Here is a 16,969-nt window from a genome sequence, read left to right on the forward strand (position 1 = left end):
GTATCACTAGAAGAAGAACCTAAATAAAGCCAAAGCCATATATCCTTCTCTGCTAGTGCTCTCAGAATGGCTATTGCTTTCAAAACTTCATCCTCTCAAAGTGAACTGGAGATGACTTGTCTTCATTGTGTTTGCTCCCAATTTGGGAGAGACCTTTTGATTCCTGTTCCTCTCACTCTGGCCTTCACCCTCCTTCAAATCACTACAACTCACTTAAATATGGTGATAGACAACATAAATATGGAGTATGAAACACAATAAATGCCTAATATTATAATACTCTGTTCAGACATTACCAAATTGACTTTCTGAATAAAAACGCTCTTTTCCTAGTAAACAAATGACATGAAACCTGGGAAGGCAGAATTCATGGGTAGAAAACAGAATTATATTACAGGTTCTAATCATTCATCAGAAGATGCAAGTTATCTAAACTTGTGTTTAGATCTGTATGCAAATTACTTGGAAAAATCATCCTGTTTTCAGGTTTTTCTAAAAAGAGTTGGGACATCTCTCACCTGAGGAGCACCTGGAATGGCTGGCCCTGGAGTAATTGGCTGAGCCATCAAATCATAGTCATTTCCAGAAGATCCAGCTGCTACATAGGAGTACGATCCCCGGGCCCATGGGTCAGCACGCCAGCGGGACACCACAGTCTCTTTAGGCTGAGACAAGACAGAAACTTCAGTTGTTGACACAGTGCAAGTTCTACAGTTAGTGCAAAATACAAAAGATGCAAATTGCAAGAATAAAAGACACAAAGTCCTTAGGCTAACATTAATGGTGGAACTCCAAGTTTATATTCCATGATAACACATACTAAGGTAAATAACTTGTCTTTGGTGGCAATACCTTAATTCTTTCCAATATACTACCAGAACCTACTGCACATAGCTTCTGGATCAGAACTCAAGACTCTGTAGTCAGCTGTACATGCACACTGTGTACTGTTTGCTCTGTTTCTTCTCTTATCCACATAATGACAATGCACACTTCCTACTCCTTTACTTTCTTTCAGCCACAGCTCATCTGAATCTCTTGATTTGATTATGACATAGGCCTATATAAGCTCTGTAACTCACCAGGGAAAATGACTGCATGAAGGGTACCTACACAAACACCTATATTTCTCCAGTCCATCTGGTTTGCCAAGGTAATGGTCACGATGAAAGATATTCCACTGAAAGATGCAACAGTGAAAGCATCACCAGGACTCAAACCAGCATCACTCTAAGGCATCACAGCAGTCAAGAGAAAATGGGACATCTTCATAACCTTGCAGACATAACACTGAGAAGTGATGGGTGTGAGTCTTAAAATAGCCCAGACTCTGTCCAAATGTGTAAATGTGTAACTGAGTTTTAACAGGAACCATACCCTTGCATCATGCAAACATCAAGACAGGAAGCTCATCTCCTCTCCTTGGCCATGAAGGTATTTCATGGAATTGTTTATACTTGAACAGACCTTCCCACAAAGGAAGAGAAGGAGGCTCTATCTAGTGAGGACGTTATCCAGAAAGCAATCCAGCAGGCATCGTATCACATCATGGCAAAGGAAGTATCCTGGACTCAACACCGACAGATCTGAGATGATCTCTGAGGCTGGCCTCAGCTGGACTATATCTGATGCCTTCTGCTGAGTCTGTGGAAAGGCCACAGAGGACCGGGGCCACGTTCCAAGGTGTAAGACACCACTGGGGGTTGGAGACCACATTTTCCAATATGGTCTGATGACTTGAGAAAATTCCTCACCACAATTTTCAGCACTTTTTTATCCAAAAGGTAAGAAACTTGAGTGATAAGCCAGCCCTCATATACTGACTGCTTCTCGAGAAAAAAAGCAACCTCACATTTCCCTCCTTGTTGGATGGAGACCACTGTGATGGCACTGTATGTTATCACATATATGTCTGACAAAGAAAGCTTTGAGGCATTTCATAAAATTCTTAATTCTCTCTAGTAATCACATGAAGCATTGCAATCTAACAGGGAATAAAGCCAGACAGAAATTTTACTTCATTGAGGTAGTTTTGAAAGTATGGCTAACCCAGACACAATTGTAGAGCAGAATACAAAAGTACCGGTTCCCCAGGCCAAACTGCACCAGTCCAAACAGCAACTGTGGTGTTCATGTGCCCACACACCCATGTATGGGTATGAGTCAACTTTTATTTTCAGACTGACAAGCAAATGCTGTAATTAGGATTCCCTGTGAACAGGAAGAAGGATGGTTGGAGGATAAAACATGTACTACAACAGAAGTGGTACAAAACTTGAATCCTACTCTACAGAGGACATGAAGCTTGCAGAGGTTAGCTGCACAGCAGGTTGAGAAAGTTTCCATGTGTTGAAGAACAGCAGGGGGAAAAAGTGGTTCTATCTATCTTTGGGAAATGAAAACCAAACCAGAAAGACAAAATACGACAATACTAAGCAGCAGCACAGGAAGGAGGAGGATGGCTCACATTCCAATGAAGTGTTACTTTTGTTAAATTTTTCTGCTTCCCTGTTTTGGACAGATATAAGGAACTGCACTTGCACAGCAAACTCTGCTTCATATATATTTGTTCATCCAATACAACAGATGAGAGTGCAGTTTATCCAGACTGATGAATGGCTGTCCAGAAGACAGCCTCCAGCAAATCTCTCCATTATCAAGTGCTCATAGTACCTAAGCACCTGAACTGTGAATATGTTAAAATAGAGACTCAGAGATCTCACTTATCACAACCAAGAACTGCGTTCTCCTTTGAAAGACTGACCAGATATGGAGTCATTCCATAACAGAGGATTATCAGTTAATGCACTGAAATATTTTAGAAGTTCATGAAGTTCTCTAAATTTGATGTTTATTGACAGCAGAATCCATATTTCTCAAGATTCTGCAATTTGCTAGTGTGTGGTTTTTTTCACTTGAAAACCCTACTAGAGAGCAGCTGCAGTAAAACACTTTGCTCTTGGTTCACTGTAGAGTGATTTCTACAGCACCTGTAGACAGAAGAGTCTCAAAGCTCCTCTCAAAGAGAGATCTCATTAGGAAGTGAAATTGTCTTCTGAGAGTTCAGAGAAGGAGCTGTGGATTTATCAGAAAGGCAAGCCTGGGGTTTCCTTCTCTTGTGTTCTCCAGTCTGAGACGTAAAATTCAACTGATTGAGCATTTCCAAAATATAAGATCTACTCATTAACTAAAAATACATGCTTACAGTCAGCTGTGAGGATTTGTCCATCATATAGAAAGAATTAAAATACTGGGGATTATAAGGCCGTGTTCAAGAAGAGCTCTACAACTACTCTACAATAAAGACAACGAAGTGAATCTGTTCCTCACATGAAATACCAAGCAAGTAAACAGTCCAATTTACATGTGGCCAAATGCTCAGAGAAGATTGGTGTATTAAAGTTACCATGTATTTTTTCATTACTTTACTATATAGAAATCCCACTGGAGGGGAGCTATTTATTTACAACCAATGCCATTTGTAAGAACTGCTTCCACGCTGCCTGTTAGGAGAACAGACCAAGTATTCAACTAAGTCATAGAATCATAGAATCATTTAGGTTGGGAAAGACCTTCAAGATCATCGAGTCCAACCATTAACCCTGCCCACTAAACCATGTCCTTAAGTACCCTGTCCACTCGCTTTTTGAATATCTCCAGGGATGGTGACTCAACCACTTCCCTGGGTAGCGCATTCCAATGTTTAACAACCCTCTCAGTAAAGAAATTTTTCCTAATATCTAACCTAAATCTCCCTTGCCTCAACTTGAGGCCATTTCCTCTTGTCCTATCTCCAGCCACCTGACAGAAGAGACCAACACCCACCTCACTACAACCCCCTTTCAGGTAGTTGTAGAGAGTAATAAGGTCTCCCCTAAGCCTTCTCTTTTCTAGACTGAACAGCCCCAGTTCCCTCAGCCGCTCCTCATAAGACTTGTGCTCCAGGCCCCTCACCAACTTGGTTGCCCTAAAGTCACACACACTGTGTGTTGAACGGACTTTTCAAATCAATGTCCTAAGTACCCAAGCTTCTTTTGAGTAATATTAACTATTTTCCAAACTCCGCCTTCACTAACCATTCCTTTTACACTTATTGTGCCTAAATAACCATTGGCTAGCTGCACAAGGAACTGATCCAGATGAAAGATTGCCTTTACTCCCTTCCTTCCCCTTCAGCCATTTTCCAGCCAAACCAGTTTCTCTGCAGAATTCACTGGTCAAGAGCTTTACTGTACTTTAGAGAAGGTGCAGAACATGGCAGGGAGTATCTAAGCAGTGTTGTCACTAGCCACGGACAACTCTGCTGTAACGCCAGAAATGTAAAAGGTAGAAAATTTACTGAAGTATTGGATGCTCTGGAAAAGCTAGTGTCTTACTCAGTCTAAACCAATCTTCTCAAGAAAAAAAACCCAAACCCCCACCCCAAACAAAAAAAATCCCCAACCGCCCAAAAAACCCAAACCCACAAACAACCCCTCTTCCCAAAAACCCCTGAACAACCAAAAGGTGGTACATATACCACATACCAAACAGTTCAATACTGCAGGAAAGCTACTGAGAATTGTAGTACATTCTGAAATGCAGAGAAGTTACCCAAAGACACTGTCTGTACTAACCTGTGGCACAGCGCTGCTACCAAATATGCCTTTGAGGATGGCAAGGCACCGTCCAACAATGACGTCATCACTGATATTTTCCATGATCCCTGCTGCTTCTCCTGCTACCAAGGCCAACAAAATTGGTGCTGAGAGGGCAGGGGGGAAGGAGAGAAAAAAACAACTGAATTATTGAAATTGAACATTTTAATCAGGCAAGTTGGACTTGAATAGGCATGGATCTGCAGGTAAGTCATGAGGTTAAAAACTAAACAAACCCAACAAAAGTAGTCCTAAATCTTCCACTATCATGTTGAATTACCAAAAGGAAAATGAATTAATATATGCTATGGTACTATTTAGAATTATCAAGAGAACTGATATATTAAAAATTAAATACACACATTAGGAAGTACAGCTTGCAGAAGAGAGGAAAGGTTTTCTTTAGTGAAGACATCACTTGTTTGACATAGGAGTTTCCACCGGGATTTAAGTCATCTGTGCTACATTTAAGGGAACTTAATACCTTCCAAACAATCTAATTTAGGTACAATTAACATCAGCATAGCAGTTAAGTTACCTGTATAGGTACTTAATCGTATAAAGTATCTAGATTTCTTCGTTACCAATGCACATTCACATTAAATAATCTCAGTGGAGTGGAAACTATGAACAGTAGAACAATATCAAGAAAAGCAGCAATTCTAAGAAGAACTCAGAAGTCAAATGGACAGATATCAAGTAACTCAGCTGTCCGTGTGATGCTGTGGTGAAGATTGTTAATGTGACTATACAATCTACAAACAAATAAATGAGGTCATTTTACCTCTGCCAAGTTATGGTAAGACTAAGCATACATTTGTGGTAGTCACAGATTCAAGGGAAAACTTAGGTAAGTATCGAAGAGCTACCAAAATAACCCAATGACAAGAAACATGCATTTCAAGAACTGACTCATAGACCCGAGCATGGTTACTTAATGAAAACTCTCTCAGTTATCTTTCTCCTCCTGGAGATATTTATGAATTCCTAAATTTAGCAAGGGAAATATTACAGCTAGAAACAGATGTGAAGCATATTGAAATGGGAAATACAGTCCTTGTTAAAAATTTGGCTTTAACTTTTGTACAGATTTCCAAAATGATTAGTGAACTCCTTATATCCTGGTATGTACGGAGATCTCCTGGTATACATTCCCATCGAGTTACTGCTCTTTAAAGAAAACTGGCTGAAGTTCAGTTGCAATACATAGGCTGGAAGACCCAGTAATATGTTCTGGTTAAAAACAAAAGTCTTTGAAATTCTGAAGAAGTTAAGACTAGTAATGATGTTACAACTACAAAGATAATTACACTACTCAAGATACAATTAAGACACTTCAATACACAGGACCTCTGGGACTAGAAAGAGTTTATTAGACAAAAAAGATACAGGATTGCTCCTCTAGTTAAACTCCATTTTCTGAAAGATTAAGCCTAGTCTTTTAAACAATTGAAGGAAAGAACAAAAAACTGGTCTCCTATCATCCACAGGCATTGGGAATTTTTTTTTGTCATTTCAGCAGCAAAGTTTTTCCTAGTTTGCCATCCTTGACACAATGAGATCCCTGAACTTTCCAGCAATTACTGTCAACGTATTTTTTGTTGATGGAACAACTACATATTAAAAATGCAGCTTCCAGTGAATTTGTTCATGATAACTTGTATTCAGACAACCCCAAAATATTTTTATGGAAATCCTGCCTTTCCAGGTATGAGACCTTGTTCTGTAAGCATTTATCCAGACCTGAAAATGCTGCTATTCAGTCACCTGGATTAATTCAGAACTGTAAGAGAAAGCCAGAAGGTTGTAGCAGAACAGTGACTATTTTGCTATGCAAATATCAAAGTGCTGCTCAGAAAAGCTTCTTGCTTGATAAGCATGTGTCACTGCACCACAAAAAATTCTCTTGAGGCAGTGATGTTTACTGAGCCTTGATACCAAACAGCAAGCAGAGAACGTGGTTTAGCCAGAGATCAGAGAGTAACCACAAAACTATGACAGAGAAAGGGCCTCATCTTTTTCATCACATCTCTAGGAAAAACAGCAGAGCCAGGCAAGAAAAGAGAGACTGAAATGTCATTGGACTTCCAGAAAACACTGAGTGTTCCTCTGCCCTGTGCTGATGGAGTCTCTCCATCCTAAAGTGTGTCTACAAGGCTACAACAATAATCCAACAGCATTGCAGAGCAAGAGGCACCAACAGCACAGGGCAGCTTCTCTGGGACACGTATAGCGTTCCTGAGGCTACAGGTTTTCTCAGCAGTCATTATCTGAACTAGACTTAAACCACTGGGATGATTCCTGTCTGAGGTACAACAGGTCACCCAACAGCAGTACAAACACATGCAGTCTTTTCATCTGAGTTTCACTGCATTCACCCACCTATCTTTAAACCCTTCTCAGAGACCAGCTGGTCCCTGCCAACACAAGACCTTTAAAGAACTCCCACAGAGCTAATACAGCATGTGCTGTGATACTTTGGTTTTTTTGTTTCTGGATTAATAATTGTTCTCCAATCTGTTCAGTTTAAATAGTCTCTGCCCAAAGTGCTATGGCTACAGAAATACAGAATATGACAGAGTAACAGCTTTAAAAGTTCAGTCAGGTCTGCTTTAGTATTTCACAGTGTAATCATGTTAACTGCCACCTAACTATCCACAAGAAATGGTAATTGATTTTTTTTCCTATTTCAGCCATCTGACTTATGCTTTAGCATAGGATTTTATTGCATTTCTATTTTATTTCTATGTGCTCTGCCTATTTTCATGAGAAAGAAGGTTTTGCATCTAGCAGCAAAACCTTTGTATGTGACGTTGTCTTTCAATCTAAACCAAAACCCCAACACTACTTGTTAAGTATGTAACACAGCCATCTTAAAGCCACAAAAGCAGATACACAAACAGCCTTATTATCCACAGCTCATTGCTTGTATCTCTCCAGTCAAGTCTTATCAAACATTGTAACAATTAAATACCCTAGAAAGGCACCTTCGGAATTTTCTCCAGTTAAAAGAAAAACCTGTCCTGCCCGTGACAGGCTGGAAGAAAACCCCCTGGTACTTTAAACAGTCATTTTCTGCAAGAAAAATAACTCATTTAATAGTGCTCACTGTATATACACCTTTGCTTTTAGTATGGCAATGAACAAAACCAGTACGTTTACTGAAAAATATCTTCTGACAACCTCTTGTCGCAGACACCAGCTGCAGGTAAAAAAAAACCTACTAATGGCAAAGTCCAGCTGTAGAAACAGGCAGAGCAAAACCTTTTGCCTACTTAAGCATTTTCTAAAGAGGAGTTCTAAAATCATCTGTCAGTCTGAGACTCATGGTCTGTAAGTCACAGCCGCTTTGCTGCTCAAAACAGGAAACAGTCATCCATTCAACAAATTGGATCCACCGCAGCTAGCTTGCCTTTCCTCCAGGGCAGACTGCTTCTTCACCATATGGATGGGCCTGCAGCTCATCAACCTGGAAAGGTAATGCTCAGCAAAAGGAATGGAGCTATCACAAAGCCTCTGGTCTGCTCCACTGACATCTGAGTGTTCAATACTCTGTAAAGGCTGCACTGCACCCCCCTGAGAAATCAAAGCAGGATAACATACAGGCATTGAGTTCTGCAAGTCAGCCATGTAAGAGAATACACAAGTCAATAGCACCCCTTACATCTGAAAAAAATGTAGTTTATCTTGGTTAGATCCTATCCACTTGAGTTTGAAATCCTAGGCAGCAAAGTCACCTGTACCAGAAAGGACTGGAGGTCACAGATGAAAGGGGCTCATCTACAGTTATCGAATCATCCTAGATTAGATAGACAGTCCCATGAAAGAGGTCTGGCTTCAAACTATCAGTTCAAATTGAAAAACATCCAGGAAGCTGAGGTTTTCAAAACTAAGACTAAATTGGATGCCAGTCCCATCTGCATGAGAAGCTTAGTAAAAGAGGGGAAGAGCTCAAACAATATTCCAAGTGGCCAGAGAGAAACTCAATTTCAAAGAGACTTATGAACTAAGAAGTGGCTTTTAATTCAGAAAAGCTGCAGAGGCAAATCACCCTTTTCTTGAAGAACTCGGTACATCCTCCTGACAAAGTAGATACTGAATTAAGACAACACTGCTCTTCGGCAAACAGAACGCACATTATTTGCTGTATTTTTGAAATACTATATAAACATGTTAGATGAGGTTTGGGATTTTTTTTTCTTAATACAGCACAATAAAAATCAAAAAAGTTAATTTTTTCAGAATACCAGTGGCAACTAAATAGATGCTTAAAAGAAGCAACCGAGATAATACTGAGTAAGTCACAGGACAACTTCAATGTGTAAGACAATAAAGTAGCCTATAAAACTGTAAGTGTTATGGTAGATAGGTAGGAATACAATTTAACAGACATAGCCTCGAATTCAGCATTAGTAAACCCATACTCATCCACGTCCTGCCCTAATTTACTACAGAATTGTTTACAAGTCAGTGCTGCTCTCTGCTTCCATTTGTCTTCCTACAAATACTATCTTCTTATCATAACCATATGTGAACACTCACGGCATCTTAAAAAGTGCTCTTTTCTGGATCTGAAACTACACAAATGAGACACTGGCAAAAGTAGACATGCACCACAGCTACCTTTGTACAGGTTCCAAAACAGGAAAAGTTCTCCTCTGCTTGCAGTAGTGCTACCAACATGACCAAACAAATTGACACTTGGATCCCAGAAGACACGATCAAAACACAACACAACCTAGAAATAAAAAGAATCAAGACTCAGTAAGAGCGCACAATAAAAACAAAAATAGAGACAATTACACTCATTGGTGTTTATCACTGGAAAGGTCAAGAAAGGAAAATCTGGTGAATATATACTGCATATACATAATACATAAAGGTGTATACCTACACTGCCTTCCATAGGTTAGTGTGCTCTCACAGTTTACAAATTTGCTGGTTAACAAGCTACAGCAGACATATTAAGTCAATCTACTTCTGAAATTTAACTATTTAAAAATTGTATGGGAAATAGAGAAGAGGTCCTTACAGTTCTTCAGATAATTTTCAGCATCAAAATCTAGCAAAACAGCAGTGGAAAAAACGTTCTTCCTCTCATCCACCAAACATTTTCCATAGACATTTCAGATTCTACTTATTGCAAACCCTGGTCTGCTGCAGTTCCCTCAATGACCAAGTCACCTTGTTAAGGTTGCCAAATCCCATACGCTGCACTGCAGAAGTTTTCCACTCAGGAAGAGGCGGCACAAACTGTACTGCTGGAGGTTGCTGTTTCAATACTCCCAAGGGAAGAGTACACAGCACAGCATCACATTTGTAAATGAAAGTCTGGCTAGTAGATCGGGTATTTACAGCTATCACTTCACAGCCTGGAAAGGGGAGAGAAAACCAATCATTTAATAGGCCAGGAGGCAAGAGCATTAGATTAAATATTAAAGAAACTACCATAAAAACATATCCACATCAGAAAACATTTTGTTTATCGAGACAACTTTACACTAACAATTACTTAACTTGTGGGCAAGAGAATGTTACTGGCCACATAGCTCAATTCCAGAAAGTGTAATTTACACAGCATCTGAAAATGGCCATACTGGGATAAGCCTAAAGGTTCATCTAGGCCAGTAAATGATATTTAAATATATGCATAAATAGAGCAAGTAGACTGAGCCTCTCATTGAGTTGCTCTCCCAGTTGACAGTTTCCCAAGCCCAATGTTTTGAAGAACAACAAAAAGATATATTCCTTCCATTTGTCTGAGTCCATATTACATTCATTTATACTTGTAATACCAGATCCCATGACATCAAGTCTTAAGCAGTCCAAGACCTCTTACTCCAAACGCTTCAATCAATGAAGAGGTGGGAGAATGAATGTAAACTTGTGAATCAGTAAATACAATGAAAAGGATGGCATCAAACCAGCCACAGAAATAAGCAAAAAACATTAAAGATTAATAAACCTCTAACAGCTTCCTACACAATTAATCACAATAAGAAGTGTGGCTGTTTATCTAACCTAAAACATATAATGGGAGGGTTTTTACGAGATCAATCTTCACATCTGCTTCCAGAAGCACTTAAACCTAATTTCTATGATCATACTCCCTCAGAACAGTTTTCTGGAGGAGGTGGCTTCATTTACCTGATGCTGTATAGCGAACCTGTCGAACTGCTGTGTTTAATTTAATATCCAGCCCTTCTGCCAAGGCTACAGGCACACAGGAATATCCATTCCTCACAGTCAAGTGACTGCCTGTGAATTCAAAGTCATCATCCTACAACAAAAGATGCATAAAAAGCATGCATTTATAATGAAATCACATAATTCAACAGAAAATCATCAGCAAATCTACACAATGGCAAAATTTTTTTCTAAAACCTTTTTTCAAAGAGTCGAATAAATTTGAAATTCTTTCTGTTTATTAGTCAAGTAGTAAGTATAGGAACTTTCAGTAGACAGCATTATTAGATTGTTTTGGCACTAACAAAAAGCTGACTGGAATTTCATCAGCAAATGATAATCATGTAAGAGCTCAGTGTCTGCATAAAAGCAGACAGCACTTCGGTGTTTAGAAGTTATTAACATAGAGAAGCTTCCATGAGAATGAAGTAAATATAGCTTAAGTTTTTAGTGTATTGCTGAATGAATACATTAATTAGCTACCTGGTCCCAGTGCTTCAGTGAAAGCGTAGATAGGGGTGTAGCATTAGCAAATTCTAGGTTTGCAAAATGCCAGTCAAGTATTTGCCTGTCTCTTGATGACAGATAAACATCACTAGAAAAAAACAAACATAATACAAAGACATTTAGTTTGCTAGAGTATGATGTTGCAAATACATTGCTTTTGAAAAATTTATTCACAGTCTTTTTTGAGTCCCTCCTTAGTGGAAAAATAAAAAAACACAAGCAGATTCTGTTTCAAGAAGTTGGACCTCCTTCGTGAAAGCTGAGTATCAAAGCCCAGCAAATTCACATTTTCAAAGTAGAGTACCTGTAAAATATTCTAAGTGAAGCTAGAAACTTAACTTTAGAAATAAAAAAAGTTACATAAATAATGGGTTAAGTAGCATGTATAAAGACAACAACTAAAACCTGAGTGTAATCACACAGAGCACAAAATAATAATATTCTGCCAAAATAAGCAGGATTGGTATGCTATCATTAGTGATGGGAATTTAAAATCTCAAAGGCTTCCTGAGATCAGGCACTGATTACAGTAAGGATTTCTACTGAAATGTACCCTAGCTAAGAACCACCTTTTTTGTCTGAGTCACCTCTAAAAATGAGGAAGATTAGTTTATAAGCTGAAGGAACTCAAACTTCATGTTTGTACCTTCCTAACCCCTTGAGTTACCATAATTAAAAAAAAGCATACCATAGCATTTTTGAAACTAAGTGAAAAGTAGTAAAAAACCTGCTTTCCTGAGTATTTATTTTTATAGTTTTTATCTTTACCTTGGTGGATTGGCTTCAAGTTCTTGTAACTTCTCTTCCAGCTTTCCTTGTGTTTCTGCCAATTCATCATACTCCTAATAAGATTTAAAGCTAGCATTAAAATCCGTTTACATGTAAAAGGACTTAAAGACATCATGTAGCATCAGACTAGACCTAACCTCAAGAGAAATCAGTGGAAGATTCATGGTTTCAGTGGAATCTAAATCAAGTTCTTTATTTTTTCAGCATTTAATCCAGCATATTTTGCCCTTCTGCTGTTCGAATATAGAAGTCTATGCCACACTGCAGAAAAGATCAGTACACTAATATTTCAGGAATTTAAACACTCAGATCTAAAGAACATGCAGGTCCATTACAGTCCTGGAATTTTAAGGGCTCCTATGGTACTGAGAGTTTTTCATATTGGACAAAATGTTATTTCTATTCTTCTTTCTCTCTTGAAAGATTATAGTTCATATCAAACATAGAGATTTCCAAAGCAGAAGCAGTCATGCAAAAGGCAAAGACATGATATAATTCAAGTTCCTTTCAGAGGTTTGGGGTTTGTTGGTTTTTTTCTCCCTTATTTTAAAAAATATTAGTAGAACTAGGTATAAAGGCAATAATCATTTTCCTTCAAGGCAGAATAATTTGGAGTGTCCAACAATAGTGACAGGAGCACAAAGCTGTTCATTGGTGACAAAATAGAAGAGCTACTACTTATGTATACATAAAAACATTGAGCTTCCAAATAAAGGTATGTATCTTCTATTGCACAAGTCGCTGAAAAATGATCCTTAGTTCTATCTGACCTGGTTTAGCAGGGTGTCTTTCACTATCATAGAAAGCATAGTTTTTAAGGTTTCCTTTTTAAGGCATCTTTCTACATCAACATACACACAGAGAGGGGGACTAACTCTGCTTGTCAAGACAGAGCTCTGTAATGATAATCTTTGGATAGAAAGAAGTCTTTTATTCAGGAAATCACCTTTTCTATCTTGGAAAAAGAGTGTTTCTCTTCAAGTGCAGATTTTATTTCCAGACTATTGTGAGACCCAGCAGTACTAACTAAAGACCAAGTGTGACCTAAAATTTAGCCTTCAAAACATTAAATCCTGTCTTACATGAGCCAGCACAGACTATTACCTAAAATTGAGCCTTCATCCTGTTAATACTCTCCATCATAAGCCATGAAAGACAGGTACCTAAAGGTACTTAATGCAGCCCTGTTATCAATATTACAACCCAGAGTTACCATCAATCACATTCTCTTGAGAGTGTTGGATCAGAGTGAGAGATGCGGAAACATTTATATTGGCTAATTTTGGCTGGCTGCTGAAGTCCTCAGAAACCACTGACTTAAGTGCTGTATGTATGTCATCCTTTACCTTGCAAAGCGCAGTCAGATCTCTGTGTTTGCTTTTCACAAGAAACTCTGCTGTAATATCCCGAGGTGGCTTCACTTCTGATGCTTCCTTATACTGTTGATGAAGTTCTTTAATCTTCTCTTTTAAATTAACCATCTTTTTCAGGTGGAGTAGAAAAAGGGAGCAAGGGGTGGGGGGGGGGGGAGGGAAGAAGGGAAGATAGATTTCATGCATGTTACTGTGTAAAATGGATATTCATCTCAAACTATGCCATTATACCAAAGAGATTTCCTGGTTTTGACAGATGTTACTTATATATATGTAATTCTACCTCCAAGAAACCACAATAAATACCACCAACCCCAAAACAACATGGCTTGGACCCAACATCGTTGATTTCTTACAAAATATCTTGCAAATAACTTAGGATATGAGAGCTATCCTCAGACATTTTTAATTTGAGAAACTTCCATGAACATGTAAAGATGTCATCTATCACAACCAAAACTAGTTTAAGTAGGCCTAAAACACTGTTTCTACACTACAAATCAGATTTGTGGTAAAGAAAGTAAACATTTTAAAATAACCCCCCAAAAGCCTCAGTCATTATCAATATCTCTCAAGGAAGCTATGACACAACAATGTTTATCATGTCTGTCCTCTCCCTTTCTTTTCCCATATTTATGTTTTACAGTCTTCTGCCTAGTCACTTATGTGCTCCTCCTCAAAAATGGAGACTCCTTTGTTACAACAGTGCTTCTAGAAAGGTCTTAAATGAACAGATATGTTTAAGAACAGCATTAATGGCAACTTTCTGATATTTTTCCATGGAAGTTTTTGTTCATTTTGCCACTTTCTGAGGAACACAATGCTATCTTTTTGTTCTAAATGTCGTTATCTGACCTTGTTAAGAAGATCTTTCAATTCCTCCTGTGTTTTCACAATTTTTTTCCAGTGTTCAATCTGCTCGTCCTTCACATGCTTCTCCTGCAATCTGGAAAAGGTGAGTAGTTAGTTCACCATAAAATCCTTGCATTATTGAGAAAACTCATTATCACAATCTAATTAGTGTAATGCAATAAAAGCACGTCATGGGATCTTTTAGTAAATACTCATATGGCAATTAGAAAATTAATACAAGTTTCTGTAAATAAGGGATACTTGACTAGCTAAAACGTGAGTCTGAAGTTACCTACTATTATTAAAAGGCATATTACAAATGCCATTAGCTTTCAAGTAGCATAAGTGGGCTGTATGTACGTCAATTATCCACTATCAGTTGCTGTAGCAGTGATTTTCAGGAAGCTTTCAAGAGAAGATGTTTGCTCCTTTAACCATCTTTGGCATATTTTGCTTCAATAAACAAGAAACACATACACAAATGAGAACTCAGCAGAGACCAAACAGTTGCATTAAGTGGGTAATGCTTACCCTAGGAGCATGACAATTGTTTCAGATATCTTTTGGAAAATTCCCCACAAAATAGGAAAGTGCACCATGAAGAGAAAAGTCACTTACTGTATGACAACCTCTAGAGCCTGACCTAGGGAGACAGGCTTATTATTGAGAACATTAAAATCCAGCTGGTGACTGAGGTAGGATGTGGCTTCCAGCAGACGATTAAATTCTTGCTCCACCATTTCATCTTTCTCTTTTGGAACCTAGGAGTCAAAAGAACAAACTTTCTTGTTAATAACCTATTCATAAATAAAAAAGAAAAAATACTGGTCACCAAAGCTCAAAGCCTCAGAGACAAGACATTCAAGTAGTACAAAGAAAATTTTAAAAGAAACCAGAGCAATGACACAGATTGTCTTCTCTACTGCAGTCTAAATTCACAACAACTATCTGATGGCTCTTTTGCAACTGTTTTTCACCCCTAACTCCAAGTATACCCTGTGTTGACTGGGAAGTTATACCAGTATCTCATTGCTCTAATTAGGATTCCTCTTCCACTCTGCAGCTGGCCACTTACTCTTGTGCCAATGGTTATCTTCTAGCTCTGTAGATCTTTCTTGTCTGGCATTTTCCCAGACTGAAACACTGAGGTTCACAATTAATACTTCCATCTCTGGGTACATATCATAAGCATAACAAGCCAACTTTTCCAACTGGTTATACTAAGATGTTGATTCTTCCACTATTCTTGTGGTGAAATGTCTTAGAACCCCATACTGTTCTGCAGGTAATGTCTCCCTGGAGACTTACTGCATCATGAAATGAATTTCCCTATTTCTGATGGACCTACTTTTTTGAGAGAATCTTAAGAATGAAGATACCTCCCCCACCCCATGGCTGCCAAAGATTAGTGACTCACCTACTCTGCAATGAGTGCAAGGTTCTCATTTTTTCTTATTACTGAAATTCTCCCATCACTCAAGGTTATTAGGTCTCAAAACGAATGATCTCTTTTTTGACACTACTATATTCTATACTATATCCACTATTTATTTCTCAAGATCATGCGCTTCTAAAACATGATAAAAGTTTTGAGATACTGTCAGCTCACAGGCTGGAATGTTATACCCAACAGCACTACAGAAGACACAGATTATATGATGACTAGAACACACATACATAAATTAATATTTTTTAACTATATATGTGGATATTTCAAACTTTCCCTATACTTATCTCCAGTCTTGTCCAATCTACAATTTCAAGACACAGATGCATGCTTACATTTCTGCTTATTCATTTGTGTAAAAATTGAAAATCTGTCCCAAAGACCTGTATTGCCTTCCCTGATTGATACTGCTCCCCTTCAGAATTACATGCTGAAACTTCCTCTTTAGCCAGATCTGTACTTAAGATTCCTCTATGCCACCCTCTCCAGTAGCTGCTGCCACTCACATTCGATAACAACTGTGTAACTCTGTAGCTACGTAACAATGTAATTTCTACCTATTATATTCAAAAAGATTTGGGTTTTATACTAAATAGAACATGTATTTCACAATTATGAGACTATTTTCGTATATGTACCAGAAAGCTTCAACAAGGCTACTGAACATAGCAGAGGTATAAGGAAAGCTTCAAATGGCCGTTCCCAAATGCAAACTTTTTGTCACATTCCAGTGATATACCCACCGCCGACTTAACCTTTGTATTCTTGTACCACACCTGAATACTAGGATCTACTTTAACAACGTGGGTAACAACGTGTGTACGTACTGCTGTGCCCTTTTAATTTTTTTTAATCATGAAGAAGGAAGAGCTGGAAATGAAAAGGCATGATCTAAATTACTTGGTTTCTAGGACACTTCCTTACAGTCAATCCATGGATAAGTGATTCTGCCTCTGAAGAGAAGACCCTGGGGATGAACAGGATGCTGCTGCAGCTTCTGGCTTAAGTAAAAGCCGTGCCTCGGTGGGCCAGAACTTGGTACACATCCTCAGCAGAAGTCTCAGTTGAAAACAGAGGACTTGCTACCACTAAGCACTGCCTTAAGAGCGAACAGAGGCTCTCCAGAGCCACAGGGCAGACTCCACTGAACGATTAGATTTCAGATCTTTTCTGGATGA

At 38.5% G+C, this 16,969-nt stretch overlaps 2 protein-coding genes across 5 annotated transcripts in view; one reads left to right on the plus strand and one right to left on the minus strand.

Annotated features, from left to right (window-relative positions):
* Positions 1-781, plus strand: part of LUZP1 (leucine zipper protein 1) — a 55,213-nt gene extending 54,432 nt beyond the window's left edge. Inside the window, exon 7 of the transcript XR_005934130.1 lies at positions 487-781. The gene's annotated coding sequence lies outside the window, so the exon portion shown is untranslated. The remainder of the gene's footprint in view (positions 1-486) is intronic.
* The window catches only part of KDM1A (lysine demethylase 1A), a 49,927-nt gene that overhangs the window by 6,409 nt on the left and 26,549 nt on the right, over positions 1-16,969 (minus strand). For all 4 annotated transcript variants that reach the window (XM_030039508.2, XM_030039506.2, XM_030039505.2 and 1 more), the window contains 10 exons: positions 14,963-15,105; positions 14,348-14,438; positions 13,466-13,600; positions 12,099-12,172; positions 11,307-11,418; positions 10,785-10,917; positions 9,822-10,009; positions 9,261-9,375; positions 4,617-4,744; positions 519-665 (listed from right to left, as the gene is read on the minus strand). In XM_030039508.2, the coding sequence (XP_029895368.1) occupies positions 519-665; positions 4,617-4,744; positions 9,261-9,375; positions 9,822-10,009; positions 10,785-10,917; positions 11,307-11,418; positions 12,099-12,172; positions 13,466-13,600; positions 14,348-14,438; positions 14,963-15,105 (1,266 nt within the window). The remainder of the gene's footprint in view (positions 1-518; positions 666-4,616; positions 4,745-9,260; positions 9,376-9,821; positions 10,010-10,784; positions 10,918-11,306; positions 11,419-12,098; positions 12,173-13,465; positions 13,601-14,347; positions 14,439-14,962; positions 15,106-16,969) is intronic.

The sequence above is a fragment of the Aquila chrysaetos genome, chromosome 16, assembly GCF_900496995.4.
Source record: "Aquila chrysaetos chrysaetos chromosome 16, bAquChr1.4, whole genome shotgun sequence".
Classification (NCBI taxonomy): domain Eukaryota; kingdom Metazoa; phylum Chordata; class Aves; order Accipitriformes; family Accipitridae; genus Aquila; species Aquila chrysaetos.